The sequence below is a fragment of the Pleurodeles waltl genome, chromosome 4_2 (genome assembly GCF_031143425.1).
Source record: "Pleurodeles waltl isolate 20211129_DDA chromosome 4_2, aPleWal1.hap1.20221129, whole genome shotgun sequence".
Lineage (NCBI taxonomy): Eukaryota > Metazoa > Chordata > Amphibia > Caudata > Salamandridae > Pleurodeles > Pleurodeles waltl.
The window spans coordinates 835,284,069-835,308,498 of record NC_090443.1 but is presented as its reverse complement, the minus strand read 5'-3'; the positions used below and the strand labels follow the sequence as shown (position 1 = coordinate 835,308,498).

The 24,430-nt window shown below is 48.9% G+C and overlaps 1 protein-coding gene across 1 annotated transcript in view; it reads right to left on the bottom strand.

Moving 5' to 3' along the window:
- LOC138293951 (uncharacterized protein C1orf87 homolog) overlaps positions 1-24,430 on the bottom strand; it is a 110,632-nt gene that overhangs the window by 66,964 nt on the left and 19,238 nt on the right. Inside the window, exon 3 of the mRNA XM_069233219.1 lies at positions 8,033-8,246. Within this exon, the coding sequence (XP_069089320.1) occupies positions 8,033-8,246 (214 nt within the window). The remainder of the gene's footprint in view (positions 1-8,032; positions 8,247-24,430) is intronic.

Here is a 24,430-nt window from a genome sequence, read left to right as displayed (position 1 = left end):
ATGAATGAATGCATGGGTGTATGTATGCGTGTAGGTCTGTGTATGGGGGAGGTTGGAAGAGTGGGGGAGTGTGGATGAAGGGAGGGTGGGGGGCATCTGGTGAGTGTTGGGGGTGGAAGGGGCCTTCCTTCCCTGTCACTGATAGGGCCTCCCACCATGGTTTTCATGGCATTACGAACACCAAGGAAACCATGACGGTAGGCAGGGTCATGATACTGGCGGCGGCACAATAGCGGCCAGCGGGCCGGAGATTGTTATCTCCAGCCCAGCGGCTGCTTCCACTTCAGCCAACCCGCCAATGTCATAATGTGGCAGTAAGTACCGCCAGCCTGTTGCCGGTAATACTGCCACTTTATCTCTGACCGCCGGGGTCATAGTGACCTCCTTAATCTCCAATGTGGGTGGCACAACATACAGATATAGCTTTTTGCTTTATGTATAGCGATCCTAAATGGAGGCACCTGTGGCAATCAGGAAGATGCATTGGTAGATGGAATACTCCTTAGGCTCGTGTGCGCCGCTGGCAAGCAAGGTAGTCCGGCGGGAATGGAATAACCATTAAAAAATGAGTAATGCTGGTGTGTGTACAGTGCACCTACTCTATGGCAGGAAGGGGTTCCATGGAAAAATGGAATTACACAACAAAATTTAATTAAATAAAAAAATAAAATACAAAAGTAAGAAATAATGAAAATGAACGGCTGATGTTTGCACTACAGGAGTATGAGATATCTATTGAAAGGGAAGGAGTGCAGATGAAATGTTTTAAAAAGTGCATGTAATATAAAGCGATGTTGAGCATAATCATATTTATGAGTCAAGCGAAGAAGGTGGAGAATGCCAACAGGTGCTCGCACATCCGCAAAGGTATAACAGCTGTAGGGTCAGAGAACAGTCATTCAAGTGAACAATGTAGTAGTGGGTGCCAGGCTAGGTAGAACACACTGATTATTCCCGACCCGACCGGTACGGTTGATCTATCCACGAACCTCGAGGCTTATCATGGCCATTATTCATCTCGCCAGTACTATTTGACTTCTCCTTAAGATTTATGACAAACAGCAGCTCGTTTATGCTCCAACCGTATTCACATATACGCTTTATACATCTGAAGCCTTGACAAAGTCTTGAAGACGAAACACGTGTTGGCTGTTTTTGCTGTACGGACTTATTGTTACATTTGATTACCTTATTGTAACTCTGACCATTTATCACCATCTGGCTGTTCTGGATACATGGACACTTTGTACAACGCAATTTTTGTGATTGAGACTTCAACTACCTACTTGCATCTATAATAAATTTCTATACATCATCTTCCCAGACCGGACATCTAATCAATTCTTGAACATTTTCTGGATCGACAACACTGGTGTGCCCTGGCCACTCTTTTTGCATAATCATATTTATAATAGACACATACTACAATGATCCTTAAGCATATTATTAAACTAATATCACATGCAAGCCAATGGCAAAAGCACACTGGCTGGCTGCACAAAATGGCCGCCAGCCATATAGTCAAAGAACAACAGCTAGCAAGGAGGCATGGAGAACAAAGAACACATCCAATTCCACGGCAAAAAACACTTTGGCTAAGTACTAAAAATAGCCTCTGGCCACATGGTCAAACATCTGTGAGTAAGGAGGCATGGAGAACAAAGAACACATGGAAACCTATGGCAAAAGCATACTCGCTGGCTGCACAAAATGGCCACCAGTCACAAGTTCAAACAACAACAGCAAGCAAGGAGGCATGGAGAACAAACAACACATGCAAGCATATGACAAAAGCACACTGGCTCAGTAAACAAAATGGCCACCGGCCATATGGTCAAACAACAACAGCAAGCAAGGAGGCATGGAAAACAAAGAGCACATTTAGGTCTGGGCACAGACTATACAAAATGGCCCCTGGCCACCTGGCATGGAGAACAAGGACAAAGGGAGGCCTATGGCAAACACACTCACACAAGGAGGCCAGACAAAGGAGGCATGGTAACACTGAAGAAAACACTACCATTAATTCAGCCATGCCACACATGAAAATTAACCGAACAATATACATTTTACAACAACACACATCCTCCTACGGCATAAAATATTGCCCACCAATATTCAAAATAAATAAAAAATACAAACAATAGACAACATTTTTAATTTAATCCAATGCTATTCCTGCTCTAAATTATATTTTAAAATACATATGCCACATAAACATGTCTTTCATGCACCAATGACTATTGCAGGGACTGATTGCTGCATGGCCTGCTGGAAGACTAGGCCAGATAGTAAAATAAATGACTATTGAAAATGCAGCAAACATGGAGAAAGGGTACTGAACTGTGCAACGTTTTTTATTTACAAAAGTTTAAAAATGAACTGCAAAAAAAAATAACCAGGCTTCTTCTGAAACTCTAGGCCACCCACCACAATGAAATTTAAAAATCAAATAAAAGTTTGAATAAATACTGGTGCACCCCTAACCAAACAACACCCTTACACAATAGTTTTTTTAATTTGTTTGTGTGATAGCACAACAACAAAGTCCTTAAATCCAAAGGTATATATTCAGCAGACAAACAGAGTGATTCTCCCACCATGAAATCCAAGTGAAAGTGACTAGAGATGGACAAAGCACTGTGAGGTGCCTGCAGACAAAAACAGGAAGTTGGAGTCTTTGGAGCACTTCCTTCCTGTTGAAAAAAGAAAGTTAAAAAAAAGAAAGGATTTTCACACTAAAAAAATTGAGCGGTCAGTTGGAATAGAAAATCAACTAAGAAATGTGTTTTCGAGTAGATTTAGCTGCTTCAGGAGTAGAGAATATGCTCGACGTGCACCTGTGGTTGCTCGCGCTCGCGAGCGGCACAATAAATGCATCATTGTGGCCGGAAGCTGCGCAAGACTGAGAACATCGTGGCACTTGTGAGCGAGCACCAAAAACGGTTCTCAAGAGCGCTAACACTTTTAAAAAATCTGCCACGTGCCAGATGGTGGAATTTTGGGAACTCTGTGTTACTAAGGGTAGTGCAGAGTGCCTGAATTCCATGAACTCCATGAGCGGAACTAATTTTACTGCCTGAGCCAAGCGTGGTGGCTGAGCCCTTTTACTCCTGATATTATGGGGTCCAACCTACTATAAATCCTACTCAACTGGGCAAAGTCATACTTGTGCACTTGATACTCAGTGGCAGCTGTGACTGAGCAGTCAAGGCTTCCTCGGGTGTAGATGTTGATATAGGTCAGTATACACGACTCATAACTCAAAGTGCAAACAGTAAGAACAGTAAATCAAAGTCCAGTCAAATACCTGCTTTTATAAGAAAAAGTAGTACTTTTATTTCTAACTCTTCAAATGCAAAGAAGTGCAACATTCAAATGCAAAAACATAATCCCCCTTGAAGTTGGGGCTCTAGTGGTTGTCAGGCAAATCCTACTCCCACCACCTTCGCGTAACATCTTCATAGTTATTCCCCATTCAAAGGTGGCTACATCAGGGAATGAAAACTATTAGTCTGTACTCAAGAGTTTACGCTTTTGACCCTTTCAAAAGTGTCTATGGTGCCGCAGCGCCATTAACAGCAAGTTTCCCTGGGGCCCTACTGGGCCTGTTCATGTCTTACCTCCTCTCACAACACAGAACAGTGATGTAGTAGGCACCTTCAAGCGTGTACCGGTGAGTCCTACTCTGTTCAGAGAGGTTGGGCTGCTCTCAGTGTACGCTCTCTCTCCTGAGTGGGGCTGCAGGATGTCTCCCAGATGTCGGAGCTGCTCTCTGCTCAGGAAGACTGACTAAAATGACTTTGCTCAATGGGGGAAACAAATCTTTTCTTCAAATCCTGACTGGAGCCCTCAAGGTGCAGCGTACTCCATAGCGTCTCTGGCAGTCCTCAGTAATGAGCCAGGGGCATCTCCCTTACTGTGCAGGTCCAACCCACAGATCCTAGTTTCAGTCTCCCCTTCAAGCAGCAGCCTTAATAGTATGGCAACATTGGTATCAGAAGCCCCTGCTGGCACACGGGTTTGCTGGAGTATGGGGTTATCCAGGCTCACCCAGCACATGCACCCCAGCCCAGACAGTCACAAGTATTGGCCCTCCTTGAAGCAGTAAATTTACCAATGACTCCCTCTGGCATAAGGGGTCACTGAAGCGTGTCGGTACAGGCTTAGAAAGACCTGCATGGTGCTCAACACATAGCTTAGTCTACAGTGGCCCTCTTTTGGCTTAAGGGTGGGTCACCAAAACAATCTTGCACATGGGTGATGGCCCAATCAATGCTCAGCTGAATCCTCATACCTCACACCTCACACAGGGATTACTCATGGTAGGGATCCCCAGTGGACCTCACTTTCTCCAACTCTCTCCTTTTCCTCACATGGCACACTAGTCTTGGCAAGCAGGCAGGCACTGGTGCTCCAGGGCAGGTGGTCATGGTTTCCTTGTGTGATGTCAGAGAGACTAGCAGTACTAGCAGTCCTTGACCCCCAGTCCTGGAAACAAGTAGATGTTTTGTAGAGCTTCCTCTTCTAACACAGCCCATCTGCCGGTTTGGAAGATGACAAACTTTTGGGGACTCAACTTCCCCTTCTATTAGTCCTTTTCCAGATACCAAATCTGATTTAGGGTCTGGGTCTTTTGAAGTTTTATGCGGGGTCTGATTCTTTTGAAGTGGTCACTTCTACTTTTTTACTCTCCTTCAAGAAAGAGGTCTGCCACAGCAGGCACAACTTCAAAGCTGATTGCCCACAACACAATTCATGGAAGTGACCAGATGTCAGCCACAGTGATATGTGCAACAACAGGTTAGTTGCAGACCCCTGTATCTATTCTTTATGATTCTCTTATCAGCCCCATCTCCCTTCCTGAGATATGAACAGGAACCTTCCTTGTGATCTATCTCTCAATCAAAGAGCAGTCTTTTGAAGGTAATTTCTTCACACACCGCATCAGAACCTTTAAGAAGGTGAGTGAACCTGTTGGCTATCAGGTGTCATTTTGGGTGCCCTTCCTGGTGTAACAGTACTGCAATCCATCAGACAGGCCTATATCATGGTGCACAGACAGGATTCATGTTTGCCTATTAGAAAGAAAAATCAGCATTAGGAATTCAGACAACATACAGTTTGGCATCCAGGGCAGGGATACACGTCTCTTACTCTACAGAGGACTTTTCCATCCCAACAGATGTCACCCCCAGATCAGAAAACCACAAACCAACTCCTAACTTGGAGAAGTTAGGTGGCCATATGGGTAAAATCGTTGGGAAAGTCGGTCAGCATTCCTGTGACTCAATCTGGCTCTGTGCTCCACTACAAAGTCTAACTCTTGCAAAGAAATAGACCATCTCTACAACTTGGGATTCTCCGCCTTCATACCCATCAACCATTTCCGTGGCTTATGATCAGTTTGCACCACAAATTTAGTGCCAAATAAATATGGGTGGAATTTACACAAGGCCCAGAGTACAGCAAAGCACTTCACAATAGCTGCTTAGTTCTGCTCTCTGGATAGTTATCTCCTACTAATAAAGGTTACCAGAATGCTCACTCCCTTTGTTGTCCTGTTGAGCTAACACCTCTCCAACACATGTGGGAGAGGCGTCTTTCTGTACAATGAAAGGCTGACTGTAGTCAAGCGCTTCCAGTACTGGTGCAGTGCACTGTGACTTCTTCAGTGCCTCAAATGCCTTTTGATATTCTGCAGTCCATATTACCTTCCGAGGCTGAGGACAAAGCAGTCAATGAGACAATTATGCTCCCATAATTGGCCACAAAGTTTTGTAAATACCCAGTGAGTCCTAAAAGGCCCTCATTTCAATCTGGGTAGTAGGTACCACACACTCCATCAAAGACTGAATTTTGGCATCCAACAGGTAAATCTTCCTATTCCCCACCTCTTGTCCAAGGTAGAATACAGATGACTGCCCCATCTGACACTTAGTTGCTTTGATGGTTGCTTAGAACACCCTTGCTTTGCCACTAAAGCCACAGGACTAGCCCAAGGAATACGAGATCTCTAAATGACTCCAAAGTCCAACATTTTTACAACCTCAGCCTTAATGCATCCCTGAACCCAGTCAGACATTCTGTACATTCTGTCCTTCACTGCAGACTGTCACCCGTGTCTATGTCATACACACAGACAGGTGTCAACCCTGTAGTCAGCGAGAAGAGGTTAACAAACAATTCTGGCACTTCTCTACATTCCCTCTGCTGCTCAGGCAGTAACTTAGGGGCTAGCGGAACTCCTTCCACAGTGCCATCCTTCATGTCACTACGCAGCAAGACAAAAAGAGGCTCACTGTCTTCGTCATCTTCCTCTGCCATAATCATGATATTCAATGTGTAGTCTTTCTGGAGGTAAGGCTTCAGCTTGTTCACATGGAACACCCTCTCGGGTTCTCATGTGGCACCTGTGTCCACCATGCAGTTTACCTCAGACGCTTTCTAAACTACCTTGGATGGCCCACACCATTTGTCCTCCAAAGCCCTGGGACAAATAGGCTTTAGCACCAACACCTCCTGACCTTCTTGATACCCAGTCCTCATAGCTTTCTGGGCATACAATTCATTTATCAGCGATATGCTATCCTGAAGGTTTTGCTTTGCCTGACCCTTGTGTTGCGCCATCAACTTCCTGAGGCCAATCACATAGTCCATCACATCTTTCTGTGATGACTCTGAAGTTCCCTTCCAACCTTCTCTTACTAAGGCAAGTGGTCCCCGCACTGGGTGTCTATACAAAGTTCAAAGGGACTGAACCCTACTCTCTTCAGTGAAATCTCTCAGCATGCAAACAATAAACATAGCAGAGTTCCCATCATTCTTTGTAGTATCTTGTTAAACCACTCCACGAAACCATTGGTTTGTGGGTGGTATGTCGCACCAGCTTGTTCACACATCTCTCGCATGTAGGAAAAGATTAATTTGGTCCCCCGGTTGGAAATTACCATCCTTGGAAATCCAAACCTAGAAAATATCCCCAGGAGAGCTTTCACTACCACCTTCGCAGTTATGTTCCTCAGAGGTACAGCTTTAAGGCACCTGGTGGCGTGATCCACCAGAATTAGGATGAACAACTCCACAACTACCTGGTCTAGGCTAAGAGCGAGTTAAGCACTCAGCAGGTGACCTTTTAAGAAGGTGAGTGAGCCTGTAGGCCTCACTCTAGTGACACAGGATAGGAAAGTCCTGTTCACCATTACTGATCACCATGCTTGTGCTGCTTAACTCCTAGTGAAGGAAGAAACCTTCCACCACTATGAGGGTAGCACTTTTGGGCGCACCTCCTGGCCAAGAATGCAATTTGTGAGATCAGCCAATGTCAAGGCGCACCTGCATGATCCATATTAAACTATGAACAAAAAAACTTCAACATTAGGGAGCAGTAAAGTTGGGTACTCAAAGCCCTGAGATTCCCCAAGAAAGGAGAATTACTGGGGAATCAGTAACACTGGGTTGAATGTACACGGTTATTCCTCACTCCTTAATACCCCCATCCCAGGAGGAATAGTAACACGAGTTACCGGTCCCATCAGAATCACAATACTTGCATTGGTGCACTTAGGGATATGTGACGACATTGCCTGTAATTTAATCAGGGTCAAAGTTCATATGGTGTCACTTTTCCAGACCTCTTGGGGTTGGGGAGCCAGAAGACACGTGATGTTATCTCCATAACTCAGCGCGTTTTTGGTGAATTTATGTCACATGAGGATTGCACCCATTTTAACAACAGTGAAACAAAAAGGAAAAGAGGAAGAGAAAAATGAGGAATGTATGACAATGGCACTTTACATTTTTAAAGTTATGGATGCAGCCCATTTTTCACAATCAGAAAAAAATGTCAGCTAGTGATGCTAAAGAAATGTGCTTAGAGCAGAAACTCTTGAAAAATATTTTTATAGCTCGACGAAATATTGTTGAGGCAAAATAATCTTCAAGTAAGTCACAATGTACAAATATGTCGTTCTAGAAATTATTTGAATAAGGTACCTACTTGAACAGGTTTCCGGGAGCAAAATAAACTTACCTGATCATCCAAGAAACTTCTATTAAATGCGCTTGCTTTGATATTGTGTTCTTTGCCATCTTCCTCCTCGCGTTCACAATTTAGATCAAAATTTCCATTATCAGAGCTACGGGTTTTGGCATCTAAAGAATCTTCTGCTACTTCTTCTGCGTTGAAATCTGAATGTTTTAAGACTTCAGTCTGAGGTTGAGAATTTACATATTTTAAACCTTTGCTGAAAATACAAAAATGAGCACGTTCATTAATTTATGTCCTGAGTACACTTGGGGCGCTGATTTTGTGCATCATGCTGTAAAATGGTTTTCCTTGAAATGTATATCTCACTACTATATTAGTCTACAATATAGACAGACGGACAGACAGATAGATAGATAGATAGATAGATAGATAGATAGATAGATAGATAGATAGATAGATAGATAGATAGATAGATAGATAGATTATATGCAGAGTATAATGATATTTCTTACCATTGTTTATCAAGACACATTCTTCTATCATGTTACGTCAAAACAACATACAAGCAGCATCGCTGCTGTTCTTTAGTTGTAATAACTTTGAAGGGCCCAAAAGCACCAGATTTCATGTACAGATTCTTGAATACCGTAATTTGCATGCCGATGTTATCTTCTGACAGAGGTTTGTTTTAGCAAATAAATTATGAGTGACAACACTGTCATTATTTCCCTGTTAACAAAGACAATGCTGTCATTGAGTATAATTAGCTCTTAAGTCTCAAACCAATGATTTTGAGGGGTACAGGGAATATTTGTTTCCAGAAAAATATGCTGCTATTGGTTTTGACTGTGATTTTTAAGTATTGCATTGTTTTAGAGTTTTCTTTTAGAACTGCCTCAAACGTTTTAATTGTTGTGCCTTATGCTGTGAGATAAGAGATTTAAAATATACCACATGGGCCCAATATTATCTGAGGTACAGAGTAGAGAGGCTTAATTTAGGGCATTGTATAAAGTATTTATGGAGAAATAAAACAGTCATAAAGCCAAAACACTGAGCAATAAAAATTAGAAATCAATTTAGAAAAATTGAGTCACATTTAATAAATCAATTTACACATAACAGCAAAAATCTACTAAGGAGAACCAGAGATACCATATTTTATAGTGCCAAAAAGCACAAAGTACCATTGATTGTCAACAGTTGCTGTAAACCAAGACCTGGGCACATCCAGTTCTCTTCTGCAGGTCCAGAAAGTGTTCTGATGTGGTGTCTTGTAGTGCCAAATTTATGCCTGGCACTAACTAGTGAGTGGAGATGACTCCTGGCCACTCCATAACCAATGGGTTTAATGTTCCTGAGGGCAACCCAACCCACTTTTTCTGTAGTTACTGTTTGCCTTACAGCAAACAGGCCCAAATCACAATGTGCCAGGCTATTTCCCAAATGGGAAAAGTATTTGACCACACTAAACTTTGATTCTGAAGGCTGTGGTATGTAGGGATATGAACTACGGTAATCACTAGTGTCCTCCCACATCTAATATTAAACTCCAGTTTAAAGCAGACCTTGTTTAAAGCAGACCCACAAAAAACTAAGAAACAGAAGTCTGCTAGGACAAAGGCAGGGTCATGCAGTACCCAGACAGGGGATGCACAAGAAATGTCCTAGAATCCTATGTCCTTCCTTTTAAATGTGATAAAGTGTTAAATGTGGCTCATACAGGCCTGTCAGGCAGGATGTGAGAGGATAGGACACTGTGGTGTCAACAGGGGGCCCACATCCCCACCATAAAGATTTCTAAGTAGCTCAGAGGGGTCAGCCCTGCCCATTTAGGTCAACATATAGTGTAACTCCTGGTAGGAATTTCACAACTCGTTCACACCCCAGTGAGAGCGGAGGACAGGCTGGGAGTTGACAGAGGCTAATGTTAGCTTTCCGAAAACTCAGAAAGGTAAGGAGTAACTTTTGAACATTTACTTTCCTTTACTCAACATCCACATTCATAATTAAATTGGATTTTTAATAACTATTACAAATAAAGGTTTAATAATTTTCCTAGTTGGTGCATTTTCGGTGTTAGCAGTATTCATATTTTAAACTGCACTTTTGTTTCCTGCATAGGAAAGCTAGGCCTACCAGAGTGAAAATAGCTTTTTGAACCTTTTCATTGTAGGGACATAGGTGGACATTATGACATTGGTGGTAAATCCTGCTTACCGCCGTGGAGACGGCTGCCAACATACTGTTGCGGAGGCGAACATCCGTCTACCATATTATGACACACACACTCCAAACCGACAGAATACTGACACAAACACAAATCTGCCAGACCAAAGGTTAGTGTTAAACTGTCCGTATGAACACCCATACCGTTACGCCAACAAAACAACACCTTCTACATTATGACCCACGAATCACCACAGCGGACATTCAATGGTGGTAAACCATTGGCGGTACACACCGCCAAGGAGGATATGGCCACCCAAAAACAAAACTAGACAACATTGTCCAGAAACAAAAACCCACGCCTGACACAAATGCACACACCAACAGCTCTATAAAACACCCCCCACATCACCCACAATCCTTTGCAAACATGAAAAGACCGCTACACTTTGCCACACCAATCCCAGAGACAACTGCACACGCATATCACAACTACCCATTCATCCGTCACGCAACACACACCACACACTCCACCACGTCACACATTACCCTCTGCACAACACACTCCATACAACACGCAAGTCCCCACAAAGGCACCCCCGTTTCACTGATGAGGAGCTGCAGGTCATGGTGGAGGAAATATTCAGGGTAGAGCTGCAGCTGTTTGGAGCACAGATCCAGCAGATCTCTATTGCCAGGAAGATGGAGCTATGGCGGAGAATTGTGGACCGGGTGAATGCTGTGGGACAGCATCCACAAACAAGGGACGACATCAGGAAGAGGTGGAACGACCTATGGGGGAAGGCACGTTCCATGGAAAGGAGTAAGTCTTGGCAATCCTGCATCCTGAGGAACTCACTGGAGTTGCCGGAGGACTGGACACTGGTGAGTCAATATTTACTACCTAAACCGTCCCCATACCTGCATGCCACCACCACCCCTCCCCCTGACACCCATCAATCCACTCCATCCCTCACAGTGCACCAACACAAATAACTAACATAAATGCCAAGCCCTGCATGCCATACCCACTGCATGCAAGTCCCTCCCAGCCCTGCATGTACACCACCACCAAGGCATGCACAGCATGGAGAACTAACAACCCCACAATACATCGCCATACACAAAGAAAAGTGGCAGGGCAACAGCAATAGTATAAGGGAAGCTAGGGATGCAGAATACCTCACAGACATGTAGCATAATACACCTCTTACATCCCCCCAGGTGCCCCAGCCAATCTCAGTGGCGAGGAGGTGCAACAGCTACCCAGTCCCCCACCAGAAGATGACCCCAGTGATGACAGCAACTCTGGAGTTCTGGATCTGGATGAACTCCCTAGTCCATCAGGGACCACTGGTCAGTCGGATACCCCAGCCCACACCCAGTACACCACAGAGCCTCCCCCCTCAGTATCCAACACCACAGCAGCCACCCAACATCCCCAGACCTCTGTCCCCAGGACACGTCAATCAGCAGTGTGCCTACCTATACAGGGACCCCAGTCTACACCTCGCAAGCAAAACAATCAGGGTCTCGGGGTCAGTGGCAGTGGGCACACCATTCAGGGGACACAGGCACAAGGGGACAGGGACACTCAGAGGACAACTGTGCATCAGTGGGAAGACAGGCCCAGGGAACCGACTGGCCAGAGGCACTCACTAATGTCCTGGCGACTTAGCAACAATCCCAGGACAAGATGGGTCGGGTGATAGACATCATGCAGGAGAACCAGAGGCTGCAGGAGGAATACCACCAGGAGATCAAGAAAGAATTGCAGGCCCTCAACACCACCATGGTCTCCATAGCAGGGGTGCTGGGTGATATGGGCAAGATCTTATGGGACTACAGAGCACACCAGCGGGCCCCTTCCACTAGCCAGTCAACTGACAAGCCATCCACATCTGCTGCAGCAAGTGGACAGGAGGCCCTGGCACAGGACCCACAGGCCACCAGCACCCCTCCCCCTGCAGAAGGTGAACCACCACGCAAATGTTCCCTGTGACCCAGACAGACACCAGAGACACTTGTCAAGACAAAGACCACTGCCAGGAAATGAGGCCCTCCTGAATGTCCCCCATGTGTTCCACTGTGTCACCTTGTCCACTTTGAACTGTCATTGCTCTCTTTCCTATGGCCCCTTGGACACTGGACCTGTGCTACAAACAGACTGGACCACTACACTGGACATTCCTCTACCATCACCCCATTCCATTGCATTATCCCTTCATAACTTTCACTTCAATAAACAACCTTGAACACAACTGGAGTATTAGTGTTTTATCTGACAGAAATGTGCTATGTGTTGAACTGTAACATCCTGTGCAATTGTCCTAAACTTTGTGATTCCATCCAACAAATGTCCTGTAGCAGTTTGTAGTCATCACATCAGTACACAGTTGTAACCAAACCAACATCTGCAAAATGGGAAGGCATAGGTGACAGTCAGTTGGGGTGTTAAAGAAGTGACTGCCATCATGCTATAGCACACAGAAAATATAATTAGAGGAATGGTCAGTTCTACTGTCTTACCTGTGTCATTGGAAGTACTGCCGTATACCTGATATCCTATTGTCCATATCCTCTTCCTCCTCATCCTCACTGTCCTCAGGGTCCACTGCTGCCACTGGAGCATTTTCACTCTCCTCCTCCTGCAGATAGGGCACATGTCGTCTGATGGCCAGGTTGTGAAACATGCAGCATACAACAACTATGAGGCAGACCTTCTCAGGGGAGTAGCAAAGGGATCCACATGTTAGATTGAGGCACCTGAATCTGCCTTTCAGGAGCCCGAAGGTCCTTTCAATAATCTTCCTGGTATGCTTATGAGCATCATTACACCTATTCTCTGCCCCTGTCCTCGGATTTCTTACAGGGGTCAAGAGCCAGGACAGGTTTGGGTAGCCAGAGCCACCTGCAAGAAGTGAGGGACAAACATGAGCCTTGCACAATGGCATGGGGGGTGACTCCTGAAGGCATACACTGACATACCTTGGGTGGGGACTCAGGCTCACCTATAAGCCTTTTTAGTTGTGCCATCACTTGTGGGGTGCTGCAATTTTTCAGGACGAAGGCGTCATGCAACGACCCAGGATACTTGGCAGTGACGTGGGAGATGTACTGGTCAGCAAGACACACCATCTAGACATTGAGTGAGTGGAAAATCTTCCTATTCCTGAACACCTGTACATTGGCCTGGGGGGGGGCTAAGGCAACATGTGTTCCGTCAATGGCCCCAATAACATTTGTAATCAATCAATCAATCAATCATTCATTTGTAGAGCGCGCTACTCACCCGCAAGGGTCTCAAGACGCTGAGGGGGGAGCGTTGGGGAGATGCTAATGCTCAAACAGCCAGGTCTTGAGGTGTTTCCTGAAGGTCAGCAGGTCCCGGGTCTGTCGTAGGTGGATCGGGAGGGTGTTCCAGGTCTTGGCGGCAAGGTGGGAGAACGATCTTCCGCCGGCTGTAGTCCTCTGGATGCAAGGAACGGAGGGAAGGGCCAAGTTGGCGGAGCAGAGTTGACGGTTGGGGGTGTAGAAGGTGAGCTGTTCGTTGAGGTAAGCTGGGCCGGCGTTGTGGAGTGCTTTGTGGGTGTGGGTGAGGAGCTTGAAGGTGATCCTCTTGTTGATGGGGAGCCAGTGTAGGTCTCTCTGGTGGGCTGAGATGTGGTTGCGTGGGATGTCGAGGATGAGGCGTCCGGAGGCGTTCTGTATACGTTGCAGTCTTTTCTGGAGTTTGGGCGTGGTTCCCACGTAGAGAGCGTTGCAGTAGTCCAGTCTGCTGCTGACGAGGGTCTGGGTGACTGTCTTTCTGGTTTCGGTGGGGATCCACCTGAAGATCTTGCGAAGCATGCAGTGGGTTTTGAAGCAGGATGATGAGATGGCGCTGACTTGCTGGGACATGGTGAGCGATGAGTCCAGGATGAATCCCAGGTTGCGTGGATGGTTGGTGGGCGTCGGTGCGGTTCCTAGGGTGACCGGCCACCAGGAGTTGTCCCAGGTGGAGGGGTGGAGCCAAAGATGAGGATCTCCGTCTTGTCCGAGTTCAGCTTGAAGCAACTGCTCTCCATCCAGTCGGCGATGGCCTTCATTCCGTTGTGGAGGTTGATTTTGGCATTGGTGGGGTCCTTGGTGAGTGAGAGGATCAGCTGGGTGTCGTCAGCGTAAGAGACGATGTTAAGGTTGTGTGATTGGACGATGTTGGCGAGCGGTGCCATGTAGATGTTGAAGAGGGTTGGGCTGAGTGCGGATCCTTGGGGAACGCCGCAGATGGTTTCGGTGGCTTCAGATCGGAAGGGAGGGAGGCGGACTCTCTGGGTTCTGCCAGTGAGGAAGTATGTGATCCAGTCCAGGGCTTTGTGGCGGATCCCTGCGTCGTGGAGGCATGTGCATAGGGTGTGGTGGCAGACTGCGTTGAAGGAGGCTGAGAGGTCAAGTAGGGTGAGGGCCGCAGTTTCACCTCTGTCTAGCATGGTCCTGATGTCATCGGTGGTGGCGATGAGGGCCGTCTTGGTGCTGTGGTTGCTGCGGAAACCAGATTGAGACGTGTCCAGAGTGTTGTTGTCTACAAGGAAGTGGGTCAGTTGGCCGTTGACGATCTTCTTGATGACCTTCACTGGGAAAGGGAGAAGGGAGATGGGCCGGTAGTTCTTGAGATCTTTTCAGTCTGCTTAGGGTTTCTTTAGTAGGGCGTTGACATCGGCGTGCTTCCAGCTTTATGGGAAGGTGGCAGCCTCGAAGAAGCTGTTGACGATCATTTGGAGTTGGGGGGCGATGATGGAGCTTGCTTTGTTGAAGACATGGTGAGGGCAGGTGTGAGAAAACAGGGCTGATTGCAGAGGCCACCTAACTTTTTGCCCCCATTTTCCACTTTTTGCTGGTGTTTTCCTGACTCTGATGGTGCCCTGGGTACTGCTAACCAGTCCTAGGGCCTGTGCTCTGTGTAAAATCAGTATGCAAATTAGACTCATTATAATTGGCTAAGTCAACCTACCTATAAGTCCCTAGTATATGGTAGGGCATGGAGGTTTAGGGACCACAGCATAGGTAGTGCACCCATAGACGCCCAGTGTCATTTTAAAGGCAGGCCTGCCTTGCTGGCTGCTTTTAAAATAAAGTTATATGCAAATTCGACTTTGGAATTAAAAGTAGTTCCAAAGTCTTAAACTACCTTATTTTTACATATAAGTCACCCCTAAGGTGTGCCCTATGTGCCCCTAGGGCTGGGTGCCATGTAACTATAAGCAGGGACCTTATAAAAGTAGTTTTATAAGCCCTGGTGAGCTAAAAACAGCCAAATTAGTTTTTCCCTCATTGTAGTGAATGGCCTTCATAGGCTAGAATTGGGAAACTTTATTTTAATTTTAAAAGTCCCCTTAAGTGACAGATACCAAGATTTTGCTATCAAATTAATTGTTATAATAAATCCCACAACTTCCAGTAGTTGTATTTAATATAACTTGTTCAGGTAAAGAGTTTTAAACTTTACCTGAAAAGTTGCCAACTTCAGCCCTGCATTGTTTTTGCTGCTGTGATCTGATTGGCCAGCCTCTGGCAGCCTGGCCAGGCTGGCTTGGTGAGGTGTGAAGTGGCCTGGCTTCACACAAAGAGATGTGCCTGTGGGAGGGAATCTCCCCTCAGCAGATGGTGAGGCAGGGAGGGCTGCCAAACTGGTCTTCAAAGGCAGAGAAGAACATTTGGAGCAACCCAGCAACACCCCCACATCCTGCAACCCCAGGCAACTAGGTGCCCCCTTGATTAGATTAGGAGAAGGTGGGAGAGGGGTGTGTTTATGATTTTTAGCCACACCTGTGGGTGGGCTCCGCCAGATGTGACCTCCAAAAATAATTTTCAGCAATGATGGATTTTTGAAGAATGTTGCCTCCTGGGATTGATTTTTGCCACACTTCCCAGGAAGTGGTCATCACAGGGGGAAGGACGCTGCACCTGATTGGAGAATCAGGACCCCCCTGTTTTTCACCCAGGAGCAAGGATAAAACTGGCAGACCTGCACCCACAACTCAGTTCCCTACCAGATCCCTACCGGGAAGAACTACAGTAGAAGAAGGACTGCCCTGCTGGACCCCTGGCCTGCACATGGATCCTGCACTCAGAAGGACTGCACCAGCTGCACACTTGGGCTTCATCACAAGAAGGACTTTGCCTGGCTTCAACTGGTTCAAGGAGGGACTCCCTGTTTGCTACAGGTGAACAATTGCTAACCAGAGTCCCCTGCACCAACTCCTGAAGAAATCAACCAGCTGACCACTGCCCAGTGGCCAAAAAGGAGTTTACGCCAGGTGCATTTTGGGAGTTGTAGTCCACACCCCCAAGGATCATCTCAGAGCTTCTGGACCCTTGGGGTGAGCTGTTGACCCCAAAAGAACCTTAAAAGAACATCTGGGAGAAGACCCAGAAGTTTGGAGAAGTTTGGAGAACTTTTGAAAAAAAGCTCCATAGAGGGACTGACCTCAACAGCGACGTGGTCTGATTTGCGGGTTCGTTCCGGTGAAGAAAATCTCCAAAAAGAGACTGAGTCCGAACGTACCAAGTTGACTGGGACCTCCCAGCCAGCGTATCCAATGAGGGCTCCAAGGACGTCGGATCAAGATCCAGGTTTACCCCGGTCGAAGGATTTTCACCTTGAAAAAAGGACTAAGTCCGAAGGTAAAAATCTCCACCGAAGATTCCTGCAACGCGTATCCGTAGAAGTGTTCCAGGAGGTCGGATTGGACTGGCAGGTTCGTCCCACTGAAGAAAATCTCCAGAAAAACAACTAAGTGTGAATGTAAACTTTGACCGAGGCCTTCCCCGGCCTGTAGCCGAGCTGGGCTCCATCGCGGTAGGCCTTAAACTTTGACTTTGCCCCGGTCGAGGTGCAACCAGATGACCCGATTGGCGCTTTTTGTTTCTAGGCGCTAAAAAAACAATAATTCTTCACAAATTCATATCTCCGGTTCCCCTTATCCGATTTTATTTGTTTTTGTGTCATTTTAAAGATAAAAATATAATCTAGTTTTATAAATTGGTTTTGGATTTTTAAACTGTTTCCTGTGTTTTATTTAATTACTGTTTTGTGATATTTGAATGCTTTACACTCTGGGGGTCATTCTGACCCGCCAGGGTTGGCGGGAGCACCGCCAACAAGCTGGCGGTGCCCCGCAGGGCATTCTGACCGCGGCGGTTCAGCCGCGGTCAGAAAGGGAAAACCGGCAGTCTCCCGCCGGTTTTCCGCTGCCCTGTAGAATCCTCCATGGCGGCGCAGCTCGCTGCGCCGCCATGGGGATTCTGACACCACATACCGCCATCCTGTTCCTGGTGGCACAGGATGGCGGTATGGGGTGTCGTGGGGCCCCTGGGGCCCAATGGCATGGGCACTGCAGGGGCCCCCGTAAGAGGGCCCCACTTTGTATTTCAGTGTCTGCTTTGCAGACACTGAAATACGCGACGGGTGCCACTGCACCCGTCGCACCTTCCCACTCCGCCGGCTCAATTCTGAGCCGGTGTCCTAGTGGGAAGGCTGTTTTGCACTGGGCTGGCGGGCGGCCTTTTGGCGGTCACCCGCCAGCCCAGTGCAAAACCCAAAATACCCTCAGCGGTCTTGCGACCGCGGAGCGGTATTTTGGAGGGGGGAACTCTGGCGGGCGGCCTCCGCCGCCCGCCAGGGTGAGAATCACCCCCTCTGTCTCCTAAGTTAAGCCTTGTCGCTGGTTGCCAAGCTACCAAGGGTTGAGCTGGCTTTAATTTACTGAGACTTAACTGGACCTAAGTGGAGGTTAGTGGCCTATTGCTAAGTGTAGGTACCTACCTGCCCTTACCAATAACCCATTTTCCAACAGCAGGGGTCCGATGGTGAGCCGGAGTGAATGGTGCTCATGGTTTTGATGGTATCATCGTTGTTGATGTGGATCTAGGAGAGCAGGAGGTTGGTGTGGCTGGGGTCCTATGAGTCGGGGTTTGTGGTTACAGCGGCTGTCGAGGTGTTGAAGCTGTCGCGGATGTCTGTGATCTTGCGGTGAAAAAAGGTGGAGAGGGAGTTGCAGAGGTCTTGCAAAGGTGAGGTGTCGTTGGAGGAGGACCTGGGGTTGGCAAGTTCCTTAACGATGTTGAAGAGCTCTTTGCTGTCGTGTGAGTTGTTTTTGATGCGTTCCTTGCAGATGGATCTCTTGGTGGTCTGGATGAGCTGGTGGTGCCTGTGGATGGCGTTCTTGAGGGCAGTGTGGTTGGTCTCTGTTTGTTAGTGGCACCACTTCTTCTCGAGTTTTCGGCACTCCCGTTTGGAGGCCTGAAGGTCGGCTGTGAACCAGATAGCCTTGGTGCTAGTGCGGTTGTTGGAGGGTTTCTTGATCGGGGCGAGGGTGTTGGCGCAGTCGTCTATCCATTGTCTAAGGTTGTGGGCGGCTGTGTTGGGGTCGGTGGTGTTGGGTGGTGGGGCTCGGGCAAGGGTGGAAATTAGTTGATCTTCTGTGACCTTGTTCCAGCTGCGGCGGGGGATCTGCTGTGGGTGGTGGTGCGTGGTGGGCTTCTTGAAGGTGAAGTGGATGCAGCCGTGGTCGGTCCGGTGTAGTTCGGTGGTGTGGCTGAAGGTGACGTAGCTGCTGGTGGAGAAGACGGGGTTGAGCGTGTGTTCGGCGGAGTAGGTGTGTGTTGTGACGAGTTGTTTGAGACCTAGGTTGGCGAAGTTGTCGAACAGGGCAGTGGAGTTGCTGTCATTGGCGTTCTCCAGGTGAAAGTTCAGGTCACTGAGGAGGATGTAGTCTGTAGAAGCAAGGGTGTGAGCACTGATTACGTCGGCGATGAACTGCGGCTGGGTCCGGGGGGTCTGTAGATGAGTGTTCCTCTGAGGGTGGTGTTGGCGTTGATGTGAATTTGGAAGTGTAAGTGTTCGGGGTGTCTTCGATGTTGGTCGAGATTCTGATGGTGTTCCTGTGGACTATGGCAACCCCTCCTCCCGGTCTGTCGGTGCGGTCTCTGCGGGTGATATTATAACCGTCCGGGATGGCTATGGCGATGTCGAGTTCCGAGGAGGGGTTCAACCAGGTTTCCATTAGGAAGGCGACGTCCAGAGAGGATGAGATGAGTAGGTCCCAAAGTTCGATGGCATGCTTGTGGACGGAGCAGGTGTTGAGAAGGATGCATCTTAGGTGGTTGCGTCCGGTTCTGGCAGGAGGGGCGGCGGCTCGGGGGCTGGTGAAGCTGCAGTTCCGGCATGAGAAGGGTCTGTGGGTGAGCTTCGGGGTGGCTTGGAAGCAGGTGGCTGATCGGCCACAGATGAGGGCGTGGAGGGCGTTGGGAATGTAGCAGCATCGGGCAACGTGGGGATCGCGGGGCCAGGGGGTCTGGCGCTGGGTGTGGTCCAGGCGGAGACGGGCACAGACGGGCTTGCCTCTGGCGTGCCTCCGACATGCCAGCGGCCGCCATTAAGAAGTGGAGGTGGGAGGTAGGAGCGGTGGGTAAATGGGGGCACGAAGGGGGCGGGCCGCAGCGGTAGGACTAGGGAAGGGGGGAGAGGGCAATGGAGCACGAAGGCTGAGGAAAGTAGAAAATGGCTACAAAAGGAAAAAAACAGCTAAGGAGAAGGCAAAAAGGCTTAAATAAAAGGAGAAAAGGGCTGAAAAAAAGGATACAAAAAGCAGTGAAAAATACAGAATAAACAGACAGTCACAAGACAGACATGCAATACTTACGGCACCACTAGACACCAGGGATGAGGCGCATGCGGGAGCCTGAAGGAGGTGGAGGGCCTCGAACTCACAGCAGCAGCGAGGGCGGGGTAAAGGGCAGGTGCGCAGTCATGTGGAGCTGCGCGGTGTGGGGAGCCTCTCCTGACCAAAACAAGGTCAAGGGTTGCTCACCTCACCGCGCCGTGCCGCCATTAAGAAGGGGAGGTGGGAAGGAGGAGCAGCTGGGAGGTGGGAGCGGTGGGCGAATGGGGGCGCAAAGGGGGCGGGCCATAGGGGACGCAGAAGCAGGACTATGGAAGGGGGGAGAGGGCAATAGAGCGCGAAGGTTGAGGAAAGTAGAAAACGGCTACAAAAGGAAAAAGGGCTAAGGAGAAGGCAAAAAGACTTAAATAAAAGGAGAAAAAGGCTGAAAAAAGGATACAAAAAGCAGTGAAAAATACAGAATAAACAGACAGTCACATGACAGACACGCAATACTTACGGCACCACTAGACACCAGGGTTGAGGCGCTGGCGGGAGCCTGCGGGTGGTGGAGGGCCTCGAACTCGCAGCAGCAGCGAGGGCGGGGTAAAGGGCAGGGGCGCAGTCATGTGGAGCTGCACGGCGTGGAGAGCCTCCCCTGACCAAAACAAGGTTAAGGGTTAAATATGTCCCATTGCATAGAATCCAGCCTTCACAGTGGCCAAATCTTCTACTTGGGGGAAAGTGATGTAGCTGCAAATGTGTTTGACCAAGGCAGCCAAAACCCTTGCCAGCACTATTGAGAACATTAGCTGCGACAGTCCTGCAGCCAAGCCCACTGTCACTTGGAAAGATCCTGTTGCCAGGAAATGGAGCACTGATAGGACCTGCACAAGAGGGAGGACGGCTATCAGATCTCAGATCAGGCTCCAATGGAGCACACAGCTCTGTGATTGTGGCCCTGTCCAGTCTATATGTGAGTATCATGTGTCTGTCCTCCAGTGTAGCCAAGTCCACAAGGGGTCTGTACACTGGGGCTTGCCTCCTCCTTCTATTCCTCCACTGTGGTAGGTACCTAAGGGACAGAAGAGTGAGAAGGGAGTGACAACATGAAAAATTGATCCACCACTTCAGTGTACATGGAGCATGTATGTAACTGGACAATGTAAATGGCTATGTATGTACAATCAACACCATTGACGCAGTTTTCGTTCTAAGTTGTATACCAGCACTATAACATGGCAACAGCCTGTCCTGTATGTAGGGATAGGTGGAAGTGATCTCACTCCTCAACCTTGGGCGTGATGGCGGAAGGCAGTCTGCACCACTGTGCAATTCCTCATTGACTAACATGGGACTCTATGGAGTACAATAACCAATGAGGATCACAGCCACACCGCCGCGAACATGACCCCCATTTTCTGACTATAAGCTCACTTGATTCCTGACTTTTCACAGGACAACACCTCCGCTGTGACATTTGCATGGAACCTGCCATGGCCCATGCGACAGGGGAAAGGGCCCCTGCCTTCACTTCGGAGAAGTTAGAGTGTCTGGTGTATGGGGTCCTTCCCCTGCATGGACAGCTGTATGGGCCTCCAGACCAACAGGTGAGTACACCAGGGGGACGTTGCATGCAACAGGCCTGCATGGAGATGTGTGTGTGCTGGCAGTGTGTCATTTGTGTGGGGGTATGGCTGGTGGTAGTGTACATGTAGGGCTCCGGGTGATGTGTGTGCCATTTGAGGGGCAAATGATGTCTGAACACCATGTGTGTGACAGGCTGGATATTCCGATTCATGGTGTCCCTCTGTTTGTGTTTCTCTGCAGGTCAGCGCCCATCAGAAGACGGGCCTGTGGCATACCGTCACCAAGGATGTGCGGACCCTGAGGTTTATAGCCAGCAGAGGATCCACTGTAGGAAACAGTGGGAGGACCTGAGATGCTGAGCCCGGAAGACCGCAGAGGCCCAGCTGGGGACGGCCTCCCAACGATGAAGGGGTACCCATCAGAACCTGTCCCCCCTGATGGCCTGCAGACTGGCGGTGGCCTATCCAGAGTTGGACGGGCGCTTGAGGGCATCACAGCAGCCACATGGGGGTAAGTCTAGTGTGTGACAACCATCTGTTTTGCCAGGCATGGGATTCTGGTGTTGGTTTTAGTCAGTGGATGCCCCTTTATGCCAGCTCATACACTGCTGCGTGGCCCAGCTCAGGGCTATTGGGTGAATAGCAAAATTCTGGATAGCTAACTAGGTGGCTTTCCACATCAGACAGAGCTTACTAGGTCCCAGGAGGGGTGCAGATGGCAGTGTTTGGCTCTTATCCTGCTGTGGTACCTAGCCAATGGTATGTCAGTGTGGTGCATACTGCTCAATCTGGTCCCTATGTATGATGGTGATGTGTATGCCATCTGTGGTGTTGGTGCTGTAATTAACCCAGTGCTCCCTTTCTTTCTCACCCCCCCAGATTTTCTTCTGTCATCCTGTCCATGTGTGCATTAGCATCATTTGGCAAAGGAGCAGGGGCACCGGCGAGTGAGGGAGCTACAGCCCACGGGACCCAGGAGGCACCCAGAGTCCACCGACGCCAAGGGGACCAGTGAGATCGAGGGCGAGGGGAGCACCATGGTGGAAACAGGAAGTGACAACACTGACTCTGAAAACTCCTCCGATGTGAGCTCCCTGGTGGTGGCAGACATATCTGGAACCACCCCAGCTACAGGTACAGCCACCACCCCTGTACCAGCACCGCCCTCCCAGTAGCCCCCCACTAAGTTGCCCATGCCCGCTCACCCAGGAGGGTGGGCATCTCCTTCGCCCCAGGCACCTTTGGCCCTGCCCAAGTCAGCGCTGCTGCCCTCAATGAGGAGGCTATTGACCTCCTAAGATCCATCTCTGTAGGGCAGTCAGCCATAGTGAATGCCATTCATTGGCTGGCATCCCAGATGGAGCAATGTAATGCCTTCCTGGAGGGCTCTCACATTGATTGGCAGCCCTACAGAGATCGTTTCAGGCTCTGGCCTCCTCTCTGATGGCAGTCAGTGTCCCTGGTCCTACCATCCCCCCTCCAGCTACCACTTCCCAGTCCCATTCTCCTTAACCCCAACCCATCCCATGCACACATACAGACAAGCATACACACAAAACATCACACAAGAGTGGCACAGACAAACACAGGCACCAAACTTCAAGCCACAAGCACTCACAGACAGATGCACACACAACATCCACTGCCTCCACTGTCTCCCCCTCCTCTTCCCTCATAGTCACATCCGCACTCACACCTGCATGCAGTGCATCAGCCGTCCCAGACCCTGACACCTGTACACCCTTGCCCACAGACACAAGAGCAGACCCTCAGACATGCACCACACACACCACATGCGCAGTCACCACCACCACCACCTTCACCATCTCATGCAGCACACCCACCTCACTTGCAGAAACCACCACAACATCCATCCACACATCCTGTTTATTCTCTCCCACCATGTCTGCCCCCCAAAGAAACACAAACGCTCACAATCACACCCCAACAGCCATCCACCTCAGCACACCTACTCCTCCTGCTACCACTCCCTCTACCCCCACTCCTGTCCCTCCTCCCACATCCTGCCCCAATGTTCGTAAGAAGGTTTTCCTTGCCCATCTTGATCTCTTCCCTACCCTTACTCCCTCCCCATCCTGCCCATAAGTGCAAGGTCCCAACCACCCAGCCATGCACCTCAGCCAACCAGTCTGCCACTGCTCCTGCCCAGAAATCTGCTGCTGCCACTATGGGGCCCCTGAGTGGGACAGCCACCACTCCCAGCAAGGACACAATTCTTCCTCAAAAATGGAGATCTAGGGTGGCAGAACCTAAGAGACAGAGAATGGGGTCAGTGGAGGCACCTCCTAAACCTGGAGGCAGGGACACAAGTCACATGACAAAGGCCTAGCGGGCCCCTCACAGTAATGAACACAAGGATCCCCATCCACCACCTGAGGGCAAGGATCCCTATCCACAACCTGAGGGCAAGGATCCCCATCCACCACCTGAGGGCAAGGATCCCCATCCACCAACTGAGGTCAAGGATCTCCCTCCACCACCAGAGACCATGTAGTGCCCCTCCCTCCAGGGACTGTGCCCTATGACTCCCCTCCAGGGACAGTGGGCAAGGAGCCCCCACTAGAACCAGTGGGCATGATACCCACTCCAGAGACTGTGGTCTAAGATTCCCCTCCAGGGACAGTGGGCAAGGATCTCCCTCCAGAACCAGTGGGCATGATACCCACTCCAGAGACTGTGGCCTAAGACTACCCTCCAGGGACAGTGGGCAAAGAGCCTCCTCCAGAACCAGTGGGGAAGGAGCCCCCTCCACCCCCATTCCCCCTGAGGTGCCTGCTCATTCCCAACATGATGCCCCTGAACAATGGTGTCCGGATGATGTCAAGAGTCAAGTTGGGGCTTGGATGATGCCCTGTGGCCATGTGGCTCTTTAGTACTTTGGACTGGCCATTGGCCCAATTTGTACATTGACATGTATTTAGTTATTTATGTATTCATTATGGTGGCTGTTGGCAGCAAATTACAGTGGTTGCACTACAGGTATGTGTCCATGCATTGTTTTCTCCTGGGTCCTGTAACTG